At 49.4% G+C, this 20,537-nt stretch overlaps 1 protein-coding gene across 5 annotated transcripts in view; it reads left to right on the top strand.

Moving 5' to 3' along the window:
• Nucleotides 1–20,537, top strand: part of LOC133508084 (membrane-associated guanylate kinase, WW and PDZ domain-containing protein 3-like) — a 118,077-nt gene that overhangs the window by 87,967 nt on the left and 9,573 nt on the right. For all 5 annotated transcript variants that reach the window (XR_009796974.1, XM_061833805.1, XM_061833806.1 and 2 more), the window contains 13 exons: nt 2,214–2,376; nt 3,686–3,765; nt 4,740–4,797; nt 7,381–7,481; nt 11,128–11,319; nt 12,742–13,377; nt 16,858–16,889; nt 17,887–18,061; nt 18,175–18,269; nt 18,853–19,060; nt 19,538–19,732; nt 19,924–20,109; nt 20,324–20,420. Coding sequence is in view for 4 of the 5 variants with exons in the window: in XM_061833805.1 (XP_061689789.1) it covers nt 2,214–2,376; nt 3,686–3,765; nt 4,740–4,797; nt 7,381–7,481; nt 11,128–11,319; nt 12,742–13,377; nt 16,858–16,889; nt 17,887–18,061; nt 18,175–18,269; nt 18,853–19,060; nt 19,538–19,732; nt 19,924–20,109; nt 20,324–20,420 (2,218 nt within the window). In the remaining variant the exon portion in view is untranslated. The remainder of the gene's footprint in view (nt 1–2,213; nt 2,377–3,685; nt 3,766–4,739; nt 4,798–7,380; nt 7,482–11,127; nt 11,320–12,741; nt 13,378–16,857; nt 16,890–17,886; nt 18,062–18,174; nt 18,270–18,852; nt 19,061–19,537; nt 19,733–19,923; nt 20,110–20,323; nt 20,421–20,537) is intronic.

Raw genomic sequence — 20,537 nt, 5'->3', positions numbered from 1 at the left:
GTGGTCTTATCTATCCACAGAAAAAAGGAAAATACAACCAAACGCAAAACAGTCGGGGAGGCGGGATGGCTTCAGATAAAGATCCTTAACGTAGCAATTATGCTAACGTAAGCAGATGAGTGGCGCCACCACGTACTCGTTTTGCTCTCCGGACTAATTGAGTCCACGTCAAGTCCCAAAAGTGTACTTCAAAGCGCTTTAAGTTTGCGCTTGACCCGTTCGCAACTGTACGCAGTTAGCAGCTTTCATACTTGTACCCTTTTATGCAAATATGAAGTAGATTAACATAAGCGTCGGCTGTTAAATATTTTCCACGTGCCTTTTCATAAAGCACACACCTTTTTTTCCTATTCATTTTCACGTGGTACGAGTTTTGAGAGCCCTTCACACCGAGGACGCGGTCCAAAAAGTGTGCCGTGATTAAAACGAAGGAGAATGAAGCCGATTTTGTCCTTTGTGTTTATTTTTCACCTGTTGCTAACAGTGAAGGCTCACGCCGCCGCTCACTCAGCCGCGCCGCAGATCCGCACAAATCCGCCGTGTTTATCCAACAACTTGCTCGTATTTGAGCCCAAATAGACGCACGTGCGCACGGACCCACAAAAGCATGGCCGCCTGGAAGCGCTTTTTATGGCCAGCGAACGACGACGACGGCGCCGCCGTTGCTCTGCGGGCGGCCAAAGATGGGCAGAGTTACGGTCCGACTGAGAACGAGCCTCATGGAAAATATGAGCGTTAAGCCTTTCGGCTCTCGGCTTGTTTAGCGTCTCGCTGACCCGTCCGCTGGTCTGGCAGCGCCTTCACCCCGACCGTGACCTCCTCAACCGGCCACATCGTGCGGCCTTTGGCTTTGTGGGGCCCGAAGCGGCAGAGCGCGGTTCTGCTGGGATCTGCCTCGTAGACTGGAATATGACGACCGGGTCTGCGCTCCAAATTGCCCGCATGAGCGCTCGTCGTCAAATAAACAGACTGCGCCGTCTCGCTCCGGCACCACCGGCGGCCCTTCCCCGAGCAGAATTATCAGAAATATCTGTTACGTCTTTGTAGAGGAAGGGGAATTACGAGACCGGGGGATTTCCCAGTAAGCGTCAGCTACGTACCCAGAATTCCCCTGTTAGTAACGCGTGCGCATTAATCACAAGGAGACTTTTCAGCACGGTGGGGGGGGGGGGGAGCGCTCAGACCGTCACACCGGCCAATAAGATCATCTGTGCCGGTCAAAGAGAACCAATAGAAGCTGCTTGTGGATGAGAGTAGCGCTTAGTCTTGCTAGCGTAACGATACTTTGCACGATCATTTTGGGTGGAAATGCCACAAAAGACCTTTTCCAAGCTATTCAAGTTGGTCGTCTCCGCTTGGCACTCCGCCGATTTGTCGTCATAAGGTGAAATGTAAATTGAGCTTTGCTGTGATTGGATGCTTCATCTTCCCCACCTCATTTCCAAATGTTAAAGTCATCGGCTCATTACGTCCTTCATTGCGACGTCCACCCTCGCGTCCCTCGTTTGAAGCCGGCCGTTTTTTGACCAGGGCAAAAGTATTGGAACACACGGTTGACGTATGTGTCGGATTATATTGGGAATTCAAACAATTAATAGCGCTTCACGTGGATGCTCAGTAGCGGTGTGACCAACATCGAAACCAGAGAGCTGCCGTTTCACTTACGGACGACGCTTGCGATTTGCCCACTTCAGTTGTCAGCGCTTGGAAACCAAAGTTGAACAATCGAGCTTTTCACGTCAAACCCACAAGCGGGGGGTGGGGGGACAAAACAAAACAAAGGAATTGGCATTACTGTATCAATCATCAAAATGAGCGCGCGCGTTGCTTTTTTTTCGCGGTGTTCCCCATGAAAAACACGTGCTCCTTTAATAAAAGCATCCGAGCGAGGAGCGCTTTTATTGCACGTCTCTTGTTTATTGTTGAGTAGTTTCTCATTAAAGACGAGACGTAGCCTTGTGTACAAAAGAATGCAATATTAGCGTAGCGAGGAAGCCCGGCGGGCTCAATTGGCCATTTTGACTGTGAAGTTGCATATCCGTTATTGCAGCCCCCCCGTCCTGAGGGCCACGTTGCACATACTAACTGCGTGCGCACATGCAGATGCAAAGCAGCCCCCGGGCGGGTAAACGCGCGTGTTTACCGTGAGCTCCGAAGCCCCCCCCCTCCCCCCCTTCCTCCTCGGTCGGGCTAACTTTCCGTCTCGTCGGCAGAGCACAAGGCCGACTGGAGGCGGGCGGTGCCCAGCTACGCCCAGTCGGGCAGCGCCATGGACTTCCGCACGTGGAGCTCCCTCCCCCGCGACGACAGCCTGGAGCCGCTTCCGCTCAACTGGGAGATGGCTTACACCGAGACGGGGATGGTCTACTTCATCGAGTGAGTCGCTGGTTTTGTCAGGCTGCACGCGGGGGCCTCCGTCGCTGGTCCGACCCCATCAAAATCCCGACGCAACGGCGAACGTACGCCGTCGACGCGCCTTGACGTGCGACATTACCTGCAGTTATCGGATCGCTGCACCAAACGCAATCGCGACAGCAGAGATGGGGGGTTACACAAGTCACGTGACTCGACTCGACTCAAGTCACGTGACTCGACTCGACTCAAGTCACGTGACTCGACTCGACTCAAGTCACGTGACTCGACTCGACTCAAGTCACGTGACTCGACTCGAGTTGGCAGCTTTAAGACTTGCAACTCGCCTGCCGAATCCTTCCAAATGACTTGACTTTGACGTGGTAGCCAAGAGACTTGACTTCAACTATGTGACTTGACAAGTCATCTCATTTCGAGCTTGAAATCTGTGTTTTAATTTCAGACAAATTGTCTTTTTTTAAGCAAGAAAGAAACTTTTTAGGGGTCAAACCTGACAAAGCAGTCGGCGTCGCTGCGCACTTGCCAATGTGACGTAGCCGCCGACGTCAACGCCTAAAACAATTAGAATTGCAAAATAAAAGTTGACAAGAGTCAACTCTGTTCTAAAGTTGTCTATGTTTTTCCAAATTGATACCACAGCATATGAAGCATAACCTTTTAATCTAATTACCGTATTTTTCGCACTATAAGGCGCACTGCATTATAAGGCGCACCTTCAATGGTTAGCCTATTTGAAAATGTTCCCATATATTAGGCGCACCGCATTATAAGGCGCATAGAATAGACGCTACAGCAAAGGATGGGGTTACGGTATGCATCCATTAGATGGCGCTGCGCTCAAGGCTCAATATTGATCCATATATAAGGCGCACCCGATTATAAGGCGCACCGTTGACTTTTGAGAGAATTAAAGGCTTTAATGTGCGCCTTATAGTGCATAAAATATGGTAATTAATTAACAGCTATCAAGACTCAGTGCTTGTAAATAAATTAGGAATCCTGACTGAGAGATATTATTAAATTAGAGGAGACAGCAGTAATGCAATTTTTTTTTCATATTTTTTTTCTTTGATGGGGGGGTGGCAACATTTTTATTTCATTTATTTTGACTTTGATTTGTTTGTAACTTACTGCCACCCCCACACAATTTTTAATAACAACTCTTCCACATTTCCCCCATTTTTTAAATGTGATTTTTGGCGCTGCAAATCATGAAACATAGTTTTGTGACTGCGCCTCAGGAAATGCAACATTGGTTTATTTTTTACATTTTTGGAGCGGCGTGTCATCACGTGCTCTCTGTGCTCCGCAGTCACAACACCAAGACAACCACGTGGTTGGACCCCCGCTTGGCCAAGAAGGCGAAGCCCCCCGAGAAGTGCGAGGATGGAGGTATTTTTTTTGAACTTATCAATATGACATAATGTCGTCGTCAAGTATGTGTCGCATACCAAAAAAAAAAAAAAAACAAAAGATTGATTTTACATTTCATGACAGACATCCAGTAACCTTCCAACTCATATACAAGCCATTAAAAGCTCAATTTTTCCTAAAGTTGGCCGGAAAAGATTTTTAGATGGTGACGGTGTGACCATCGAACAAATTGGAGCTATTTGTATGATTTCTGATGGGAACAAATAGGGCCAGTGCCCCGGATTGCGCACCCTTACAGGTTCTACTTCGCAATAGTCACACGTGCTGCTTTTTATTCAATATTTTCCCCGATCATATATTTGGCGTAGAAAAGCCAGTCGTCCGTCCATTTTCTGGATAAGTTGCTGCCTTTGGGCAAGATTACGTCGCGGGCTGCCCCTTCGGACCGGTCGCCAGCCAACCGCGGGGTCCGATTCACACCTCGGACAATTTAGTCTTCAGTGAGCCAAACAGGATTTTGGATCGCGGGAGGAGCCGGGATTCAAACCCCCAGCCGTTGGACTGTGAGGCAGATCAAGAGAATCAAGTAGTTGGATTCAGCCTTGAAGAAGATTTATGCGGACTCACCAACTGGAGCTCGGGAGAGCAGCTTCCTCCCAATTTCAGCGGCGACGTCACATCTCAGGATCGGCAACGGAGGCCTCAACCCCGAGCTTGAAGCGAGCCGGTTTTTTTTTTTTTTATCTAATGGACTATTTCAGCGGGCTGAGAGAAAGCAAGCGCTCTGAAAAGCTTCTTCTTGCATGAAAAGCTCCTTTCTTTCTCTCTCTGTTGCCTTTGTTCCCCCTTTCTTCGCTTCCGAGCCCGTCTGACCCAAATGTTCTGGGAATGATCCCGGGCATCTTCCAAGTCAAACAACGTGAGACCCTGTTGACGTTTGTCTTCTAAACACGCCGCTTCTGTCTTTTCTCTCTCTCTCTCTCTCTCTGTAGAGTTGCCTTACGGCTGGGAGGAAATTGACGACCCGCAGTACGGCACGTACTACGTTGAGTGAGTCTTATTGATTCATGCTTTTATGTTTATTTATTTGTTTGTTTTGCCGGCGGGCAAAGAGTGCGCTTTGACGCGCGCGTTCCTTCGCGAAATATTCCGTCTAAAAATAAACACACTTCAAGCGTCATCCTCCTTTTCTGTTGTAATTGTACAAATCAACTGCGCATGTACGACAAAATGGAATCGTACACGTTCACACGTCCCGCTTCTCGAAATCACGAGCACCGTTCCATGTACGACTGGACGTTTAATGCAAATCTGCCACGCGTGAACTTTGACACTCGTTTCTACGTGCAGCTAATTGGCCCGGTGATTGTCAAAGTACTTGCACCACGAGGAGGACACGGCCTACCGCTAAAGGTGCACGAAAAAAGAAGAAGAAGAAAAAAAAAAATCACTGAATTAAACATTTACACTGCGCATAATGTGACAGTAGAACTTTTCTTCTAAAATCCATGACAACGCATTTCTCGGCCATTTTACACTGTACACGCACACTTCAGTTGTAGATTAATTTTTAGATAGCGTTCCATTTCATTTGTCAATGTTTTCCACCATTTTATTTATTTTTTTTACTCAACTTTGATCTACAGTATATTTTGATTGAATCATTATTAAAGGGCAGTTTGATTTTTCTATATTTAAAGGGGAAATCCAGTGCTTTGTATGAACAAATATGTCCTCTATCTTGAGAATGTGACGTTAAATCCTCTCTCATTTAATAGTGTTTTATATAATATTTATTTCTTTATATTTATTATGATAGGGCAGGTCACATGACTTGCGCGTACGGATGTGACAAGTACCGTGCCGTTCCAAATGCTCGATCGCACGGGACACCTTTGTGGCCAGTGCTGATTTCTTGGATTTATCCCCATCTGATGAAGAAATAGCAGAATCGGTTGATCGGGAAGACGGAGGAAGACGTCCATACAGATGTGAACCTGTGGCTGTAAATAATGTTGAATATTCGGATGATTTCTTCGGGCGGAATGACTCGCTCGTCCGGCGGAGGCCGTTAGCCGAGCTTCGGCGTCCGGCGGAGGCCGTGAACGCCGTAGCTCGCGTACATATGACTTGACCTATTGGATACATTGTTCATGCAAAGCACATTAAGAAAGGTGTTCAGGTTGAAACTGTGCCTAACGTAACCGTAGCGAACAAAATATTGAATATACCTTTTCGGAATAAACACACTAGATTTGAATATTTGTCATTATGGTGGTACCGGGAAAGCCAATTATTTTCGAGGTAGTATTCGATGTCAGAAAAACATGTTCGTACATCAGGATTATTTTTATCGATTTTGATCAATGAAAAATGACTAGTGCTACTGAGTCAGCCCACAACAACAACCACATTTACCAGTACAGACATCTAACACAAACTATCACAATTAGTAATATAAAAGAAGTAGACTGTCCGATTACACATTAACTGCAAAAAAAGTGATGGCGGCAAAAACAGCTTTTTTGTCTTAGACAAGGCTGCGGCCTGATTCAATGAAGCTCCTCCCCTTTGGTGCGATTTCACATATTAGTGTGCGTCACATTCGAGTACAATTGTGTGTATTACTCCCTCCCGAAATACACGTATGTACTGATGCACATGTGCCACTGAGATACTCTTACACACATCCAACGAACACGTAGTACAACATGTACAGTTACAGTTACACGTGTACCTCATAATGCTCGTGCACACTTGTAATTTAACGTGCACGTGTAACCTCACACGTCCTATTAAAAAATACACCTAATCGCAGTTTAACCACAACTGTACTGTTAGAAACGCACGCACGAGTATTGTTGCATTTGAACTACTCCAAATGTTCCTCACGTGTACAATAGAACTGAAATATGCTGCACGAAACGTAGACGTGCTCCCGCAAATGTACTGCATGCACGGAACGCAGCGGATGCCGCGGCTGGCCTCCAGTAACGCCGCCGCCGGATCACGAGCAGACTGAGTGAGGGAAGTCATTGGCGTGCGGCGGGCCCGCACGTGATCCGTGTGTTTGTGTGTCACGGGATGTTGATGTTTAAAAATAAACATCAGAAACGTAGCACGCGTCTCACTTCGTCCGAGTTATTGTAACGCGCCTGCGAGGAGGAGCAGGTAAACGATCTGGGAGTTGACTTGCGGCTCTGCCGCCTTTGTGCCGGTATTTATTTTTCAACATTAAGGAAAGGTGATTTAAGGGGAAAAAAAAAAAAAAGTTTATTTTCGGTCAGGCCGCGGGAGGAACCCTGCGAGGCGCTGAGATGCCGTTCGGGCAGGCAGAGTGGACGCCAGGTAGACGGACAGCTTCGGCTTGACGACCGCTCGCCGGCATCACTGCAATTTGGCTTGTTTTTCTATGAGCGGGCGCATCGCGGTTTCCTATTACAAAAAGAGGCGAGCCGGTCTTCGCCGCACGTGCGCTGCGTTATTAAAGAGCGGATTAATAATGACGCGTATCGTCGGCTTCGTTAGCGCGCATAATCGACGGCGCCAGAGCGACGCAGCGCGCTCGCTCGGCTGGCGTGTGGGGTCTGCGTCCGCCCTCGCGTACATGAACTCTGCTTGTTTGCCTTGCAGCCACATCAACCAGAAAACCCAGTTTGAGAACCCGGTCCTGGAGGCCAAGAAGAGGCTCAGCCAGGGGACGGCCACCGTCCAGAAGGCCGCTACGTCTCACGGTAGCGTGTAGCCATTTTGAACACATTCCCACCCAAAAAAAAAAAAGGGACGTGAACCTTGCTGAATTTTGACGATTGGAACATTTTCCAACTGTCGGTTTTATAAAATTAGGCATAAAAAAATGATAAATTACAACTGCTACGACCTGGAAAATCGGATGCCACTTTGTCTGACATCTTTCAAGGCGCTCTAAAGGGCAGTTTTGGGGTCTAGGCTTAGCTAGCTAGCTAGCTAGCTGACTGCACATCACAGTTGCCAACAAAAGGCCATTCGGAGGTTAGGATGTATTTCATAACCAATGTCTGAAGTCTCTTTGTTAGTCTTGCACCCTCAAATCTCGTGCCCCAAAACATAGTATAAATGACCATATTTAAAAAATGCAATTTCTTTATACATTTGGTCGACGCTGAGGCTGTTCAGGGTGAAATTTCAGATTTTCCATTTGCCCCTTTGCATGCCTTCAACCTATCAAAGACGACAACAAAAGAGCATTGAAAGCGCTAAAATTCATAGCGGCAGATCTAAAATTGCCCCATTGCTTATTTTCCGCTCGATAATCATACTTGCATTCTTTTGGTTATTGTGTTTCTGTCCCCGTGTGATGAATGCGGGTTCACACAGGTGGGCAACCTTCAATGAACCTAAAACGTGATTTTCAAGATAAGTAGTTTGTCGCTAACGCATGCTCACGATTTCATTTGGGCGAGTGCGCAATGAAGCGGCTCCCCTCTGTTGCCTTTAACGCGAGGAGCCGCCCATGGGGAGTGGGTGGTGGTGGTGGTGGGGGGGGGGGGGGGGTCTGCGTTGTGGATTACGTCGCCGCGAGCGATTCAGGGAGCGAGAGTGTGAACGCTCGCGGGGGGCACGGGGGCGGGCGCCGCGCCAGCTCAAACAGCTGTCGGAACAACACATCAGACGGGACCGAACATAATCAGACGAGCCCCCCCCCCACAAAGGAACGCACAGGTGCGCAGAGACTGATGAAAGCGCTCTCGCTCCTCCGGTTACCGATGATGTAACTTGACAAGCTTATCACAGCGCAGCTGTGATGCAACCACAACATTACCCGCGAGTCTTGCTATTACACATTAATTACATGTTATCAAACTTGTACTTTGCGGTACCTCGGTGTACAATAACGTGTACTGTGCAAGTGATAACAGGCATGCACTCGTCCGCACATGCTAAATGCATAGCTTGCGCACGTATGCACACTATTTCAATTGTTATGCATGTATATTACAATTGTATACCCTTTTCACAAGTACTATTCTCCCTATACATACTTCTACATATAGTCCATCCGTCCATTTTCTTAGCCGCTTAACCTCACGAGGGTCGCGGGGAGCGCTGGAGCCTATCCTAGCTGTCAACGGGCAGGAGGCGGAGTACACCCTGAACCGGTCGCCAACCAATCGCAGGGCGCATCGAGACAGATAACAACCGCACTCACAATCACACCAGCGGGGCAATTTACGGTGTCCAATTAATGATGTGGGATGAAAGCGGAGTGCCCACCCGGAGAAAAGCCACGCAGGCACGGGGAGAACATGCAAACGCCACACGGGCGGGTGTGGGATTGAACCCCGGACCTCAGAAATGTGAGGCCGACGCTTTACCAGCTGAGCCACCGTGCCGCCTTCCACATATAGTAATGCAGAAATATGATTCCACCTGTACATCCATGCATTCATCATCCAAGCCACTCATCCTCACAAGGGTCACTGGAGTCCACGTACAATTGCAGAGTCAACATTCCACCCGTACGATTCTGCGCGTCGCAGTTGTTCCGCACAAATAATATCAGAGAAATGTCTGATTAAAGTCACCAGAGAAATAAGGGAAAGACGCGGGGCAAATATTTTGTTTTGATCCGTGCCCACAAACATTGAGACCCTTATTTTGTGTCACCCCCGCCCCCTAAACGCCTCGTCCTCCTCTTGTGACCTCTGTTTTCAGTCCAATTGCAATTTTGATGGAGAAGGATGCGCCCCCCCCCCCGTCACATGCACGTTTCCACCAGTGCATCCGAATCCCATTTCGAGTGTATTACTTTCAGCCCCCCCCCCCCCCAACCACCACCACCACCCCCGTCCCCCAGTTACCTCTCGTCCTCCTCTACCTCAGTCAAACGGTGAAATTGTCATTTACACAGAAAGGCGGAAGCGCAACAAATCCGCGGCGAGTTTATCAAGCAATTTGAATGTGATTATGCAAATGAGTCGCGGCTCGATCCGCGCGGCAACGGCGCCGCGGACATCTGGAGTCCGCGGCGCCCGCGATAAAGCGGCCTCGCCGGCTGCCGCGCACGTCCGCGCTGGATGTTTTTAACCGCTCAACCGTTTGATAGAATGAGAACGCTCGCATTTAAATTCCTCGCACACCGCTCGCAAACTTACAGAGCGCTCGGAAAAACCCGAAGGACGCGGGGAAGGGCGATTGGGGGGTGGTGGTGGTGGTGGGGGGGGCGTATACGTCCGTGTGCAAATATAGCCTAGAATTCAGCCAATTTGGGGCTTTTGATAGCGACGGTTGACTCGACTTGTTTACCTCCGAGGATAACAAGTCAATGGATTTCTATTCTTCAATCCCAGTCGGGGTCAAAGGGGAAACTGCGGCGTATCCCCGATGAGAGTTCGGGTCGCGTCCCTGGCTGATCCCGTACCAATCTCAGCCACGACCGTTTCCCGATCGCCAATGAATCCATTTGGACTAGGATAAATGCTGGATTTCCACCCTGTGGTTTCCGTGGTGGTGTGTGTGTGTGTGTTCAAGTCGCAAACTTCGGATATGCTTTGTTGGCAAGCGTAAATGGGAAGAATTCGTGATGGAATTGGATTTCTTCATGTTGGAATCACATCTCTTCCAAGTGTATGGAAAAAAAAAAAAGAAATACAGCTTTGCAAAATCAAAATAGACACGCAGATGAATACCGAGTGAGTGCAAACTTCGCATCATCCAAATACCCGTGTCAACCGCCTCCACTTACGAGTGACCCGGCTCACGTTTTTGGAGATACAAGTCAGGTTATTATTTTTAGAAAAAGATCAACTTTACTATCTTCACCATTATCGGTATGCAGTGGAGCCTCACATATTCGTGACTTGGCACTGGCAGATTCGCTCACCTGCTGATTCCTGCCCCACACACACACTTTTTTTAAAAGTTGAAAGATTTTTTTAAAAAATTACTTTTTTCAACGTCTTATATTTTTCCCCCTGATAAGGAAAACAACCCTGAAAACACTTGATTCATCACCGCTTATTCCTGAATTTTTAAAATCTGCAAAGTGAAAAGTTGTGGATTTTTTTTTTTGGGGGTCGCATCTGTTTGCTACTGCCCCCTGGTGGCCGTTTTGCTTACACCATAAGGAGCAGCACAAAGTACTTAATTGAAGTGGAGTATGAAATCATGATCCACAAAAGTCAGGATACCAATTATTGGTGACGTGCACTCACTTGCGTCTGCCCAAAAAACAAACAGATTAAGCAGACAATAATTGTGAATATTAAAGTGTGCAATGAAAGTGTGGACAATTCCATATGGTGTAAATATGATTAAACAATCTTGGACGCGGGGAGGATTCAGGCCAAATAAAGTCCGAGAACCCTACAGGAAGTGAAGCCTCCCGACTTGCGTCCGCAGGCAAGAGCGGCGTTGCGGGCTTCACCGCCGACCCCAACCAGCTGAAAGGCGACATGTACCGCACGGCGCTGAAGAAAAGCTCGCAGGGCTTCGGCTTCACCATCATCGGGGGCGACCGCACCGACGAGTTCCTGCAAGTGAAAAACGTCTTCAGCGACGGTCCCGCCGCCCACGACGACAAAATGGCCTCCGGTGAGTGACCACAAGCGCCGCGGGACGGAAAGAAACGAATCCCGTTTCAACCACGGATTGAACTTTCTGGGTCACAGGGTGTCGTTTGCCTGAAAGACTCTGGGGAGGTGTTTCAACAGTACTGAACTGGCGTAAGAATCCTGTTCCGGGTCGCTAACCCAAACCCCAAGAGGCCTCGTCTTCACCTGAATTCCAACTGACCTTTATTTTAATGGGTAGATATTATCAAGGATATAAACGTTGAATATAAATTCTACACACGTTTTTTTGGAACAAGACGTATGTCAGGAAAAGCCTGCTAGAACAGCTGAAATCCTGCTCGTGGTGAATCAGAGACATTTTAGATAGTGGCAGATCTGTGCAGACTCCAGCTTAACACGAGTTTCATTTTGAATCCTGAACGTAGCCATATCCCAGTTATAGCAGGGTGTGCACACTTGTGCAAACTTTTACTTTAACCCGCGATTCCCACGATTTTTAGGACATTGTGATTTTCACGCACTAAATCCTTCAGTATATGAAAAATAATGAAGTGTTTTGATCTGGAGCCATAATTTGGTATCAGGAGAGGATAACTCGTGGGTCAAAGTTCGCACGGAGTTATTTGCCTTTCCCACCTGACCCAACACGGCTGCCTCAAGTACACAAAGAGAAGAAAGGGCGAAAGGTCGGTCAAATGCTCATCCATCGGTATTATTAATGCGTGTGGTTTTAGAATAAGAATGAATTCCTAAACATATCTCGAGTATGTGCCACTTCACACGACTGATAAGATTCCCGTCTGGCTGCCCGTGAGAGGGTCCGTCTTTGTTTTCCGCGTTAAAACGAAAAAGAAGCCTTCTTTCCTGGATTGTGCCCCGTTCGGAGACTTTTCGCTGAATGAAATGCACGAATGGGTTAATACCTCTAATAATCAATTGAGTTGAACAACTTATTGGTCTCAATGGTGAGAAAAAAAAACCTACTAAAACGATTCACCTTGGCATTTGAACGGGGGGGATTCATTTTGAATAATAACCTTCATATGTTGTGAGATGCTCCAGCGTTACGGGAAAGCTTTGAAGTTTTTCCCGGCTTCAAACTATTTCTCTCCACAATCTGGGCAAGGAAAGACGAAACAGACGTCAGGAGCCGCACATTTCCAGCAGTTGGACGTCAAATTCCAAGCCAGCCTCTGTCTTGTGTGCGGTCCTTTGCGGATTGCCGTTCTCCGCCCTCTTTTAAGGTGGTCAGCCAGCGGGGGCCCGGTTAAAAACATTTGCCCAACGTGGTGGAAGAGTTGCTCTCCTGACCTGGACCTCGTTGAGCGTGCTGAGCTGACGTCACGCCAGCGAACAAGATCGAGATGCTTCCGAGGCCCGATCCTGGTGACGGTAAGACAGGAACGCGGCTTGATTCGATTTCGCTCTTCTTGCCTCGCAGGTGACGTGATCGTGGAGATTAACGGCTTGCGCGTTCTGGGGAAGACCCATCCGGAGGTGGTGCAGATGTTCCAGTCCATTCCCGTCAACCAGTACGCGGACATGGTCCTCTGCCGGGGCTACCCGCTCCCCCCGGACGTGGACCTGGACGGCGACGACCCCCTGCCGCCGCCCCTCCCGCCGGGCAACCGCCCCGCTCAAGCGCTGCACGGCGGCGAGGTGGTGACGGCCGTGCCGCTCATCAACGGGCAGCCGCTTTTGGTCAAGGGCGACGTCCTGCACGGCTCCTCCCAGGAGCTCCACTACGTCACCACCGACTCCAGCGGCCGGCCGGTCGTCGCCGCCTTGCCCGACGGCAGGCAGGGCGAGCCGTCCGCCGGCGCGCTGCGACCCGAGTTGGCGAGCGTGCCGCTGATCAAGGGGCCCGGCGGCTTCGGCTTCGCCATCGCCGACTGCCCGCTGGGCCAGAAGGTGAAGATGATCCTGGACGCGCAGTGGTGCCGCGGCCTCCACAAGGGGGACGTCATCAAGGAGGTCAACGGGCAGAATGTGCAGACGCTGAGCCACGCCCAAGTGGTGGACATCCTCAAAGACTTCCCTGTGGGGAGTGAAGTCCAAGTGCTTGTGCTGCGTGGAGGTAGGGCCAAACTTTCAGATCCTGCTCGTGCGCCGCATAAAGCCCGTTTGTCGTGGATGGATGCGTTCCAGACCGCCGACGCCGGGTGAAAATCTGCGCTACGGCTAGACCGTTTCAAAGAACAGTGATGAAAGTCCTTCGGATTTTCATCAAAATTTTTCATGAAAATTGGGGGGGGGGGATTGCTTCAAATGAATCCGGATATGAGTTGACAGCATTGAACGAACAAACGCGTTTGAGTTTGTTGTTTTGCTTTCACGAGCGTAGACATGTTGATGCGCGAACACGAGTAACGGTAACGCCCCCCCCCCCGCCCCTCGCATTATCATGACCTCGCCGTATCTCGGAGATTTCGGAATTTCGGCGACAACGGAAGCCTCAAAGGATGCACAGAAGGCAGATTAATCATTCAATGTCGATCGAGCGTTTGAATAGCGTTTTGTGCTTAAAGGTCGACAAACCTGGTAACTCAGTTAAAATCAGATATATATATCTCAAAATATTGACGGCAACTCATTATACGATTAGTATTACCAGATGTATATCTCAGATAGTGAGCGATCTGATCGAGTAGCAAGTTTGAGACTTCAACGTTAATAGTCATTACTACAAATCAATTTCTTTCACGTTTTGCTGTACGGTGTGGAAATTCTAGGATATATTTTCGTGTCTATTCTGTATCTACACGATAATATGCATAATGTGGGGAAAAGGACAATTTTACTGACTTAATTCATTTGTCTTGAGATAAAACGCCATATTTTAATAACAAATGTGATTTTGTGCAGTGATAGGTGGATGGGGGGGGGGGGGGCAAAAAAATTGGGCTTGGCCCTTGGGGAACTTCTGCCCAATTTTTTGGGGGGGGTCAGGATTTAAAAGTTTTACTTTCAATTTGTTCACAGTTATCGCCAGAATGCACCACAGCCATCCATTTTTAAAAAAAAATGTTCTGGGGGGGGGGGGTCTTGGGGCAATAGCAGGGCTTGGCACCATTTGTATTTTCAGGAAAGTCCACTTTCATCTCTGAAAGACCTCCAGGTCTCGAGTCTTAAGTTTTGGACGCCCCCCCCCCCCCCCCCCAAACGGCTTGCAATGAACTCATTTGTGTCACGGCTTAAGAACCCATCTTCACGTGATGAGCTGTACTTACTCTTTTTCATTTGTCATATTTATGAAGAAGAACCTAGATTTTTTTTTTTTTTTACTTAACTGTGAATTATGATCAACTCCTCCGCCGCATTCTGACTCGCGCGCAAGTCGTAGGAACAGAACTCTTGTCGTCTAAACCGAGGCCACCATCTCATTGGTGTAGGAGTCCATCTTGCTAATTTTGTCAAAAGGATGTCAATAAAAGCAGCAGCAGCAGCAGTCAGTCCGCACGGCGCAATCCCGCCGAATCCCGCCGCCCACCCCCGTCGTATTTCCGACAAGGCGTAATGCGGCGTTACAACTCGCAGTGAATTACATAAGCGCGGGGACGGGCTCCGATCCGAGAGCCGGAGCGGGGAAAAAGGAGGAGTCCTCTTTGTGCGGCCCTGGGGGGGGGATTCTCCGCATCGTTGGAAGAACTCCGTCCCTCCCCTCTCCCCCTTTCCCGCCGCATTGGCTTGGATCATCAGGCAAAGGACTTGTGGGTGCGTTGGAGGAGTCTCGAAAAAGACACGCCTCAACCGTGAGAAAGGGGAAGTCCCTTGGGCGGTTCTGCAGTACTCACCCGTCCCCGGTTTGTGACCGAGTTCTCGTCCTCCGGTGGTGATCCTAACCTAGATACGTTGTGTTAAACATAGACACCAGAATACAAGTCGCAGATGGTACACTGGCGGTGTGGGTTCAGTTCCCACCCCGTGACGGCGTCGATACGTTGCCTGCGACTGACCGGTGACCACTTCCTGTTCAGTTCACATCTTCGTTGCAGCCAATACAAAGTCTTCAGCTTGCAACTTTTGGCCTCATTGACGACACGTCCGGGCGGCGCTTTTCTTGCGTTCCCAAATTTGCCCCAAAATTTGTGACAAAATTCCCCCAAATAAACCATCATTTACATATTTCCTTCCAATTTGAAAATATTCAGCTTGTCGGGACACAACATGTAAAAATTCCACCAAATTCACAACTTTCCACGGGAGCCCAAATTTTCTCGGGAATCGAAGTACTCGAAAAGTAGTCGTCGAAAGAAAGACAAAACATTCCTTTTTCCTCGTTTGTTACTTTATTTTGTGTGTTTGTGTCCTGTTGGGGCTGAAAGATCGAGCAAAATGTCGACTCCGCATCCCCTTTACGCCGGATTCGGTTGACGTGCGTCACAGTCGACTTTTTGAGCTTCCTGTGCCTTTTCGGCGTATTTTAGTCGAAGTTTTGTTGAGGATCAGAGTCGAACAGAATTGCATTTCTCGAGTGGTGAGATCCTCAAATCGTTTCAAACATTAAATATGGATGTTGCATCAGACTGCAGCAGCCCTGTGAAGGTAGGACAGGACAGGACAGGACAGGACAGGACAGGACAAGGACGGTCAACGCGATTATACAACTGGACTGACTCCGTGAATTATCCAATGAGAATTTTTTTTTTTTTTTTTTTTTGCTCGTACGTGAGATATTTGGTGGAAAAAGTGAGCGGTCCCACACCCAGCGAAAGGATCCCCGTTCGTGGCTACCGACACGCGCGCGAGGGAATTCGCACGCAAACTGCAGACTGACGCAAATGTCCGAGAATTGCCGCGTCCTCTTTGTTACCGATTGAAACGTCGCAGCTTCAAGACTCGCGTTCCGCGGGAAAGTAATCCAATTAGTGTCATTCCTACAGAATTTCATTTCAGCGTCCAACCCGTACAGAAATGAGTTTCCCTGTTAGGTGAAAGGTCTCGTCGCCCCCCACCCCCCCCCCCCACGTACCGTATATGTCGTAAAGCCAGGGCGCTCTCCCTAATAGTGTCGTCTTTCCAGCATCTTTCCTCTTCGAGCTCCAATTACAGCACAGCAACAACCAAATCTGATATAATCCCCCCCCCCCCCGCCGTTCCCATCCGTCACCCCCACCAACTAGCACTCAGTCCACCACTTTCCAGCAGGCTCCATTAACCCCTCATCACGCCAAGTGTTAGTCCAGCACCGCGGGGTCCCCCGAGGCTCCCGAGGACCGTTTGTTAATCGACTTGATGCAGTGAGTTGCTCGAGATAGAGCGGGGGGGGGGGGGGGGGGGCATACAAGCACCGAGAATAGGGCCTGTTGGAGGACGGGGGGCGGGGGGGGGGGGCTATTATCGGTCAGTGAATAATCATCCGTCTCGTTAGCGGTCGCGCTCGGACGGCAGTGTTGTCTGTGTGCACCAGCGCCCCATCTCGAATCAGACACGCACGTGCATGCGACGTCGACGGGGGCCGAGCCCGACGTTTGGTTTTCGTTTGCGCTCGGGTGGGTGCGCAGTGCCATCTGGTGGAAATGCGCGTCTGACCGGGTTTCTGTTTCTCTCCTCGTAGGTCAAACGTCGCCTGTGAAGAGTCTCAAGCCTGTGAGTGGAAGCTCTTTTTTTTTTTTTTTTTCGGCGGGGGTGGGGGGGGTGGGGGGAGAGTGTCCTTTATGTAATCAGCACTAGGTTTAATTTCCAAGCCCATTGTCGTCCCCCCGCTTCACCCGCTAAGCCTCCGTGGCGCCAAATTAAATGATGGAAATGTGAACGTTGATTATGGTTATGAGCGCCTCCTTTTGTTTTGCCCTGCAAAGTCTTAATTGCTTCCTGTCTCAGTTTTGGGGGGCGGATCTTAGCGGCCATTGTCAGGGGATTGGCGTGCTCATGAAGCGCGGATGAGCCCCCCCCCCGCTTTGGGATCGGCAGCCGTTATTAGTAAGACGCAAATTTTGGAAAACAAGAAGATGCTCCTTTCAGGGTGAAGAGGATGAAGTTCAATCTCGAGGGAAACGTTAATCTTAGAACATCTTTGAACAATTGCAGAAAAAGGGAAAACTGGCCTTTGTCCTTCCTCAAAAGAGGTTCGGGTGCCTTTATCGACACAGCAAAACCTCCAAAGTGGTTTTTATTCTTTAAATGCCACCGGAAAGGAAGTCAAGTGAAATCATTGGTGTCCACAATCCTCTTTGTGAGCGTCAAAACAGCGTTTTGAGACACTTTTTTTTTTTTAAAACTTGGGTTCGGATGGAAGAAAAGTTAACCGCAACGCAATACGAGTAAAATAAAGTCAAACTGCTCCCACTTTGAAGAGCGGACAATGGAGAGGCAACAAGAAAGCGTTTGCAGAGCGATGCTGTCCCCTAGTGGCTACTTTCAAAAGTCTAGTCACGGTACACACGGACCAATTGATGTCTAATAAAAGCCAAAGAAAAAGCAAATTGCACTTTTTTCCTTTTCGCGTGATGTCTGGTTTGAACTCCTAGAGTTGAATTGATTTGAACTGAGCATGCGTCCATTTTTGGTGGACTAAACGTCGCAATCAACGGTAAAAAGTAAACAAAATGGACGGATAACTTTTGCACCCGTGTCGCCCGCACAGAGGCAGGAAATGACGGCCAGCACGGAGACGCTGGATGCCGCCGGCGATCCGGCTCCCCACGCGCTGCCTTGCCACTCCGACTCGAGTACCCTGCGCGCTGGCGGGGGCGCCGACTCCCCCAAGCGAGAGGCCGCCGAGATGTACCTGAAATCCAAAGCCCTGCTGGAGAGCAGACGTACGCCCCGTTGGCACAATCGCGACCGGGAAACGCGCATGTTGCAAAAAATGGCAGCGTTTGACAGAACGTTTTTTTTTTTTTGTTTTTTGTTTTTTTTGGGAAATCCTCAGAGCCCCACACCAAAGACATTGATGTGTTCCTCAAGAGGGACATCGAGACGGGCTTTGGCTTCCGTGTTCTGGGCGGAGAAGGTCCACAGCAGCCAGTGAGTGCAGTTTACGGAACGTCACAGTGCACGATAAAAAAACGATCGGAACCTTTTGTAGTTCCGTTCCAATTCCGGTCATTCAAGTAATTTTAGTTGAAACTTGTTCACACCTGCTAGCGCCACAGCTAAGAGATTAGTTAACCTGACTGTGTCCTTCCTGTGACTGACCGGCGACCAATTCAGGTTGGAGTCCGCTGGGATGGACAATCCTTGTGTGGATAAGCAGCTTGGAAAATGGGCGGATGGAAGGATTGGACACTGGCCTCAAGCTAGCCAGGCTAAACGCTATTCTCGTACTCGCTCCTTTTTCGCCGGACGTTTCACGGCTCCGTAGAGCAATCGAGTCCGGAGACCGCAAGTCAAAGGTTCTCCGCAAATGTGCCGATAGGAAGAAAAGTGGCCCAAAATAAGCATTACGCCTCAATCCGCTCCCTGTCTCTGGGAATAGCGTACGTTTAGTCTATGTTCCACACGAGCAACTGAAAACAGCCCCAAAAAACCCATTTTGACTCTTGATACTGCGTGTCATGACGTCGTCCTAGTGAGACCGCCGGGTTGAACGGTACTAACCCCTCGCTAGAACGTGTTCCCGCAGGTCTACATCGGGGCCATCGTGCCCAACGGCGCCGCGGAGAAAGACGGCCGCCTGCGGGCCGGAGATGAACTCATCGGCATCGACGGCGTGATGGTGAAAGGCCGCTCGCACAAGCAAGTGCTGGACCTCATGACCAACGCCGCCCGCAACGGTCAAGTCATGCTGACCGTGCGCAGGAAAGTCATCTACAGAGGTACCGGCGCCGATCAATCGATCCCACAGTCAATCTTGACATCTGCACTTTTGTTATTAAAAAAAAAAGTTTATATATATATATATACACATATTTCCACGTTGCAGTTTATTATCAGGAATAGGTTAAAAAAAAATTTAGGCTCGGAACGCATTATTTCTTTTTCCATTCATTTGTAATGGGAAACATCGATTCGGTTTTCGAACAAATCACTTCTCCAACCGCCTTCTGGAACGGATTGTGGACGAGATCCGACGTCGTAGTGTATTTCTTCAAATAGTCAATTCTATTTTGTTTGATAGTAGATTCGGACAATGTTGTGGGCGCCCCACGGTTCCGGTGCAAGGAACTAAGCGACTTATTCCACCGAGTCTGCCTCGGTTTTGCGGTTCCCCTGTTAATGAAACGGCGTTGTCGTCCAAGCAAACAACCACGACGACACTATTAATTGACTTGCTGTCATTAAATCCACCCCAGACGCCACCGAGGAGGAAGCGGCGGCGGCGGCTCAGGAAATGGCTCCGACGCTGGCGAACGGCTCCCCCAAGCTGCCTCGGATGCCCGTGCCCAGCGCCCTGGACCACGAGTCCTTCGACATCACGTTGCACCGCAAGGACACCGAGGGATTCGGATTTGTCATCCTCACATCCAAGAGCAGGCCCCCGCACGGAGGTTCTTGTCGACCGCTCTCAATTTGCATATCTCGGATATTAACGACTCGAAAAACAACTAGAGTAGCTTGAAAAGGGGGCATCCTGGGCATTTTTAATTCAAAATATCTTGCAAGCACCATAAATGAACATAAAAGATGATATATTTTTTTCTGTCTGGTCTGACTTGTTCCCCCCTCGCCCCCGTTTCAGTCATCCCGCACAAGATCGGCCGCATCATCGAAGGCAGCCCGACGGACCGCTGCGGCCTGCTGCACGTCGGCGACCGCATCTCGGCCGTCAACGGTCGCTCCATCCTGGAGCTGTCGCACAACGACATCGTTCAGCTCATCAAGGAGGCCGGCAACGTGGTCACGCTCACCGTGGTGCCCGAGGACGGTGGGTTTCCATACGTCCAAATCAGTCTTCGGGGTTGGGGGGGGGGGGGGGTCAACTTTGCGCCGAAGCGAGGGACTCGAAGCATGCGAGAAGTTGCGATCAATATTTTAGCACCCGCGTGAAATATGGACGTAGCTCTTGGTGGAGAAGTGCAAAAGGGTTGAAGAAATCCAAATAAATAACAGGCGAAATGTTGGGATCTCCAATATTTTAGAGTACAAGGGTCCACCGTCCGGCGCCAGTTCCGCTCGGCAGAGTCCGGCTCTTCAGCACCGAGCCGTCGGGCAGCGCTCGGCGCTACAGGACGAACGGTAAGGGAATTCGGCGCAAAATATGAATTTCCGATTCCGGTTTTGCCTTTACCTTTTTACAACGATGGCCTCACAGTTCTGAGGTCCCGGGTTCGATCCCGGACCCGCCTGTGTGGA

Source organism: Syngnathoides biaculeatus, chromosome 10 (assembly GCF_019802595.1).
Source record: "Syngnathoides biaculeatus isolate LvHL_M chromosome 10, ASM1980259v1, whole genome shotgun sequence".
In the NCBI taxonomy this organism is placed as follows: domain Eukaryota; kingdom Metazoa; phylum Chordata; class Actinopteri; order Syngnathiformes; family Syngnathidae; genus Syngnathoides; species Syngnathoides biaculeatus.
The sequence above is the reverse complement of the archived record's forward strand: the minus strand, read 5'-3'. Positions and strand labels throughout refer to the sequence as shown.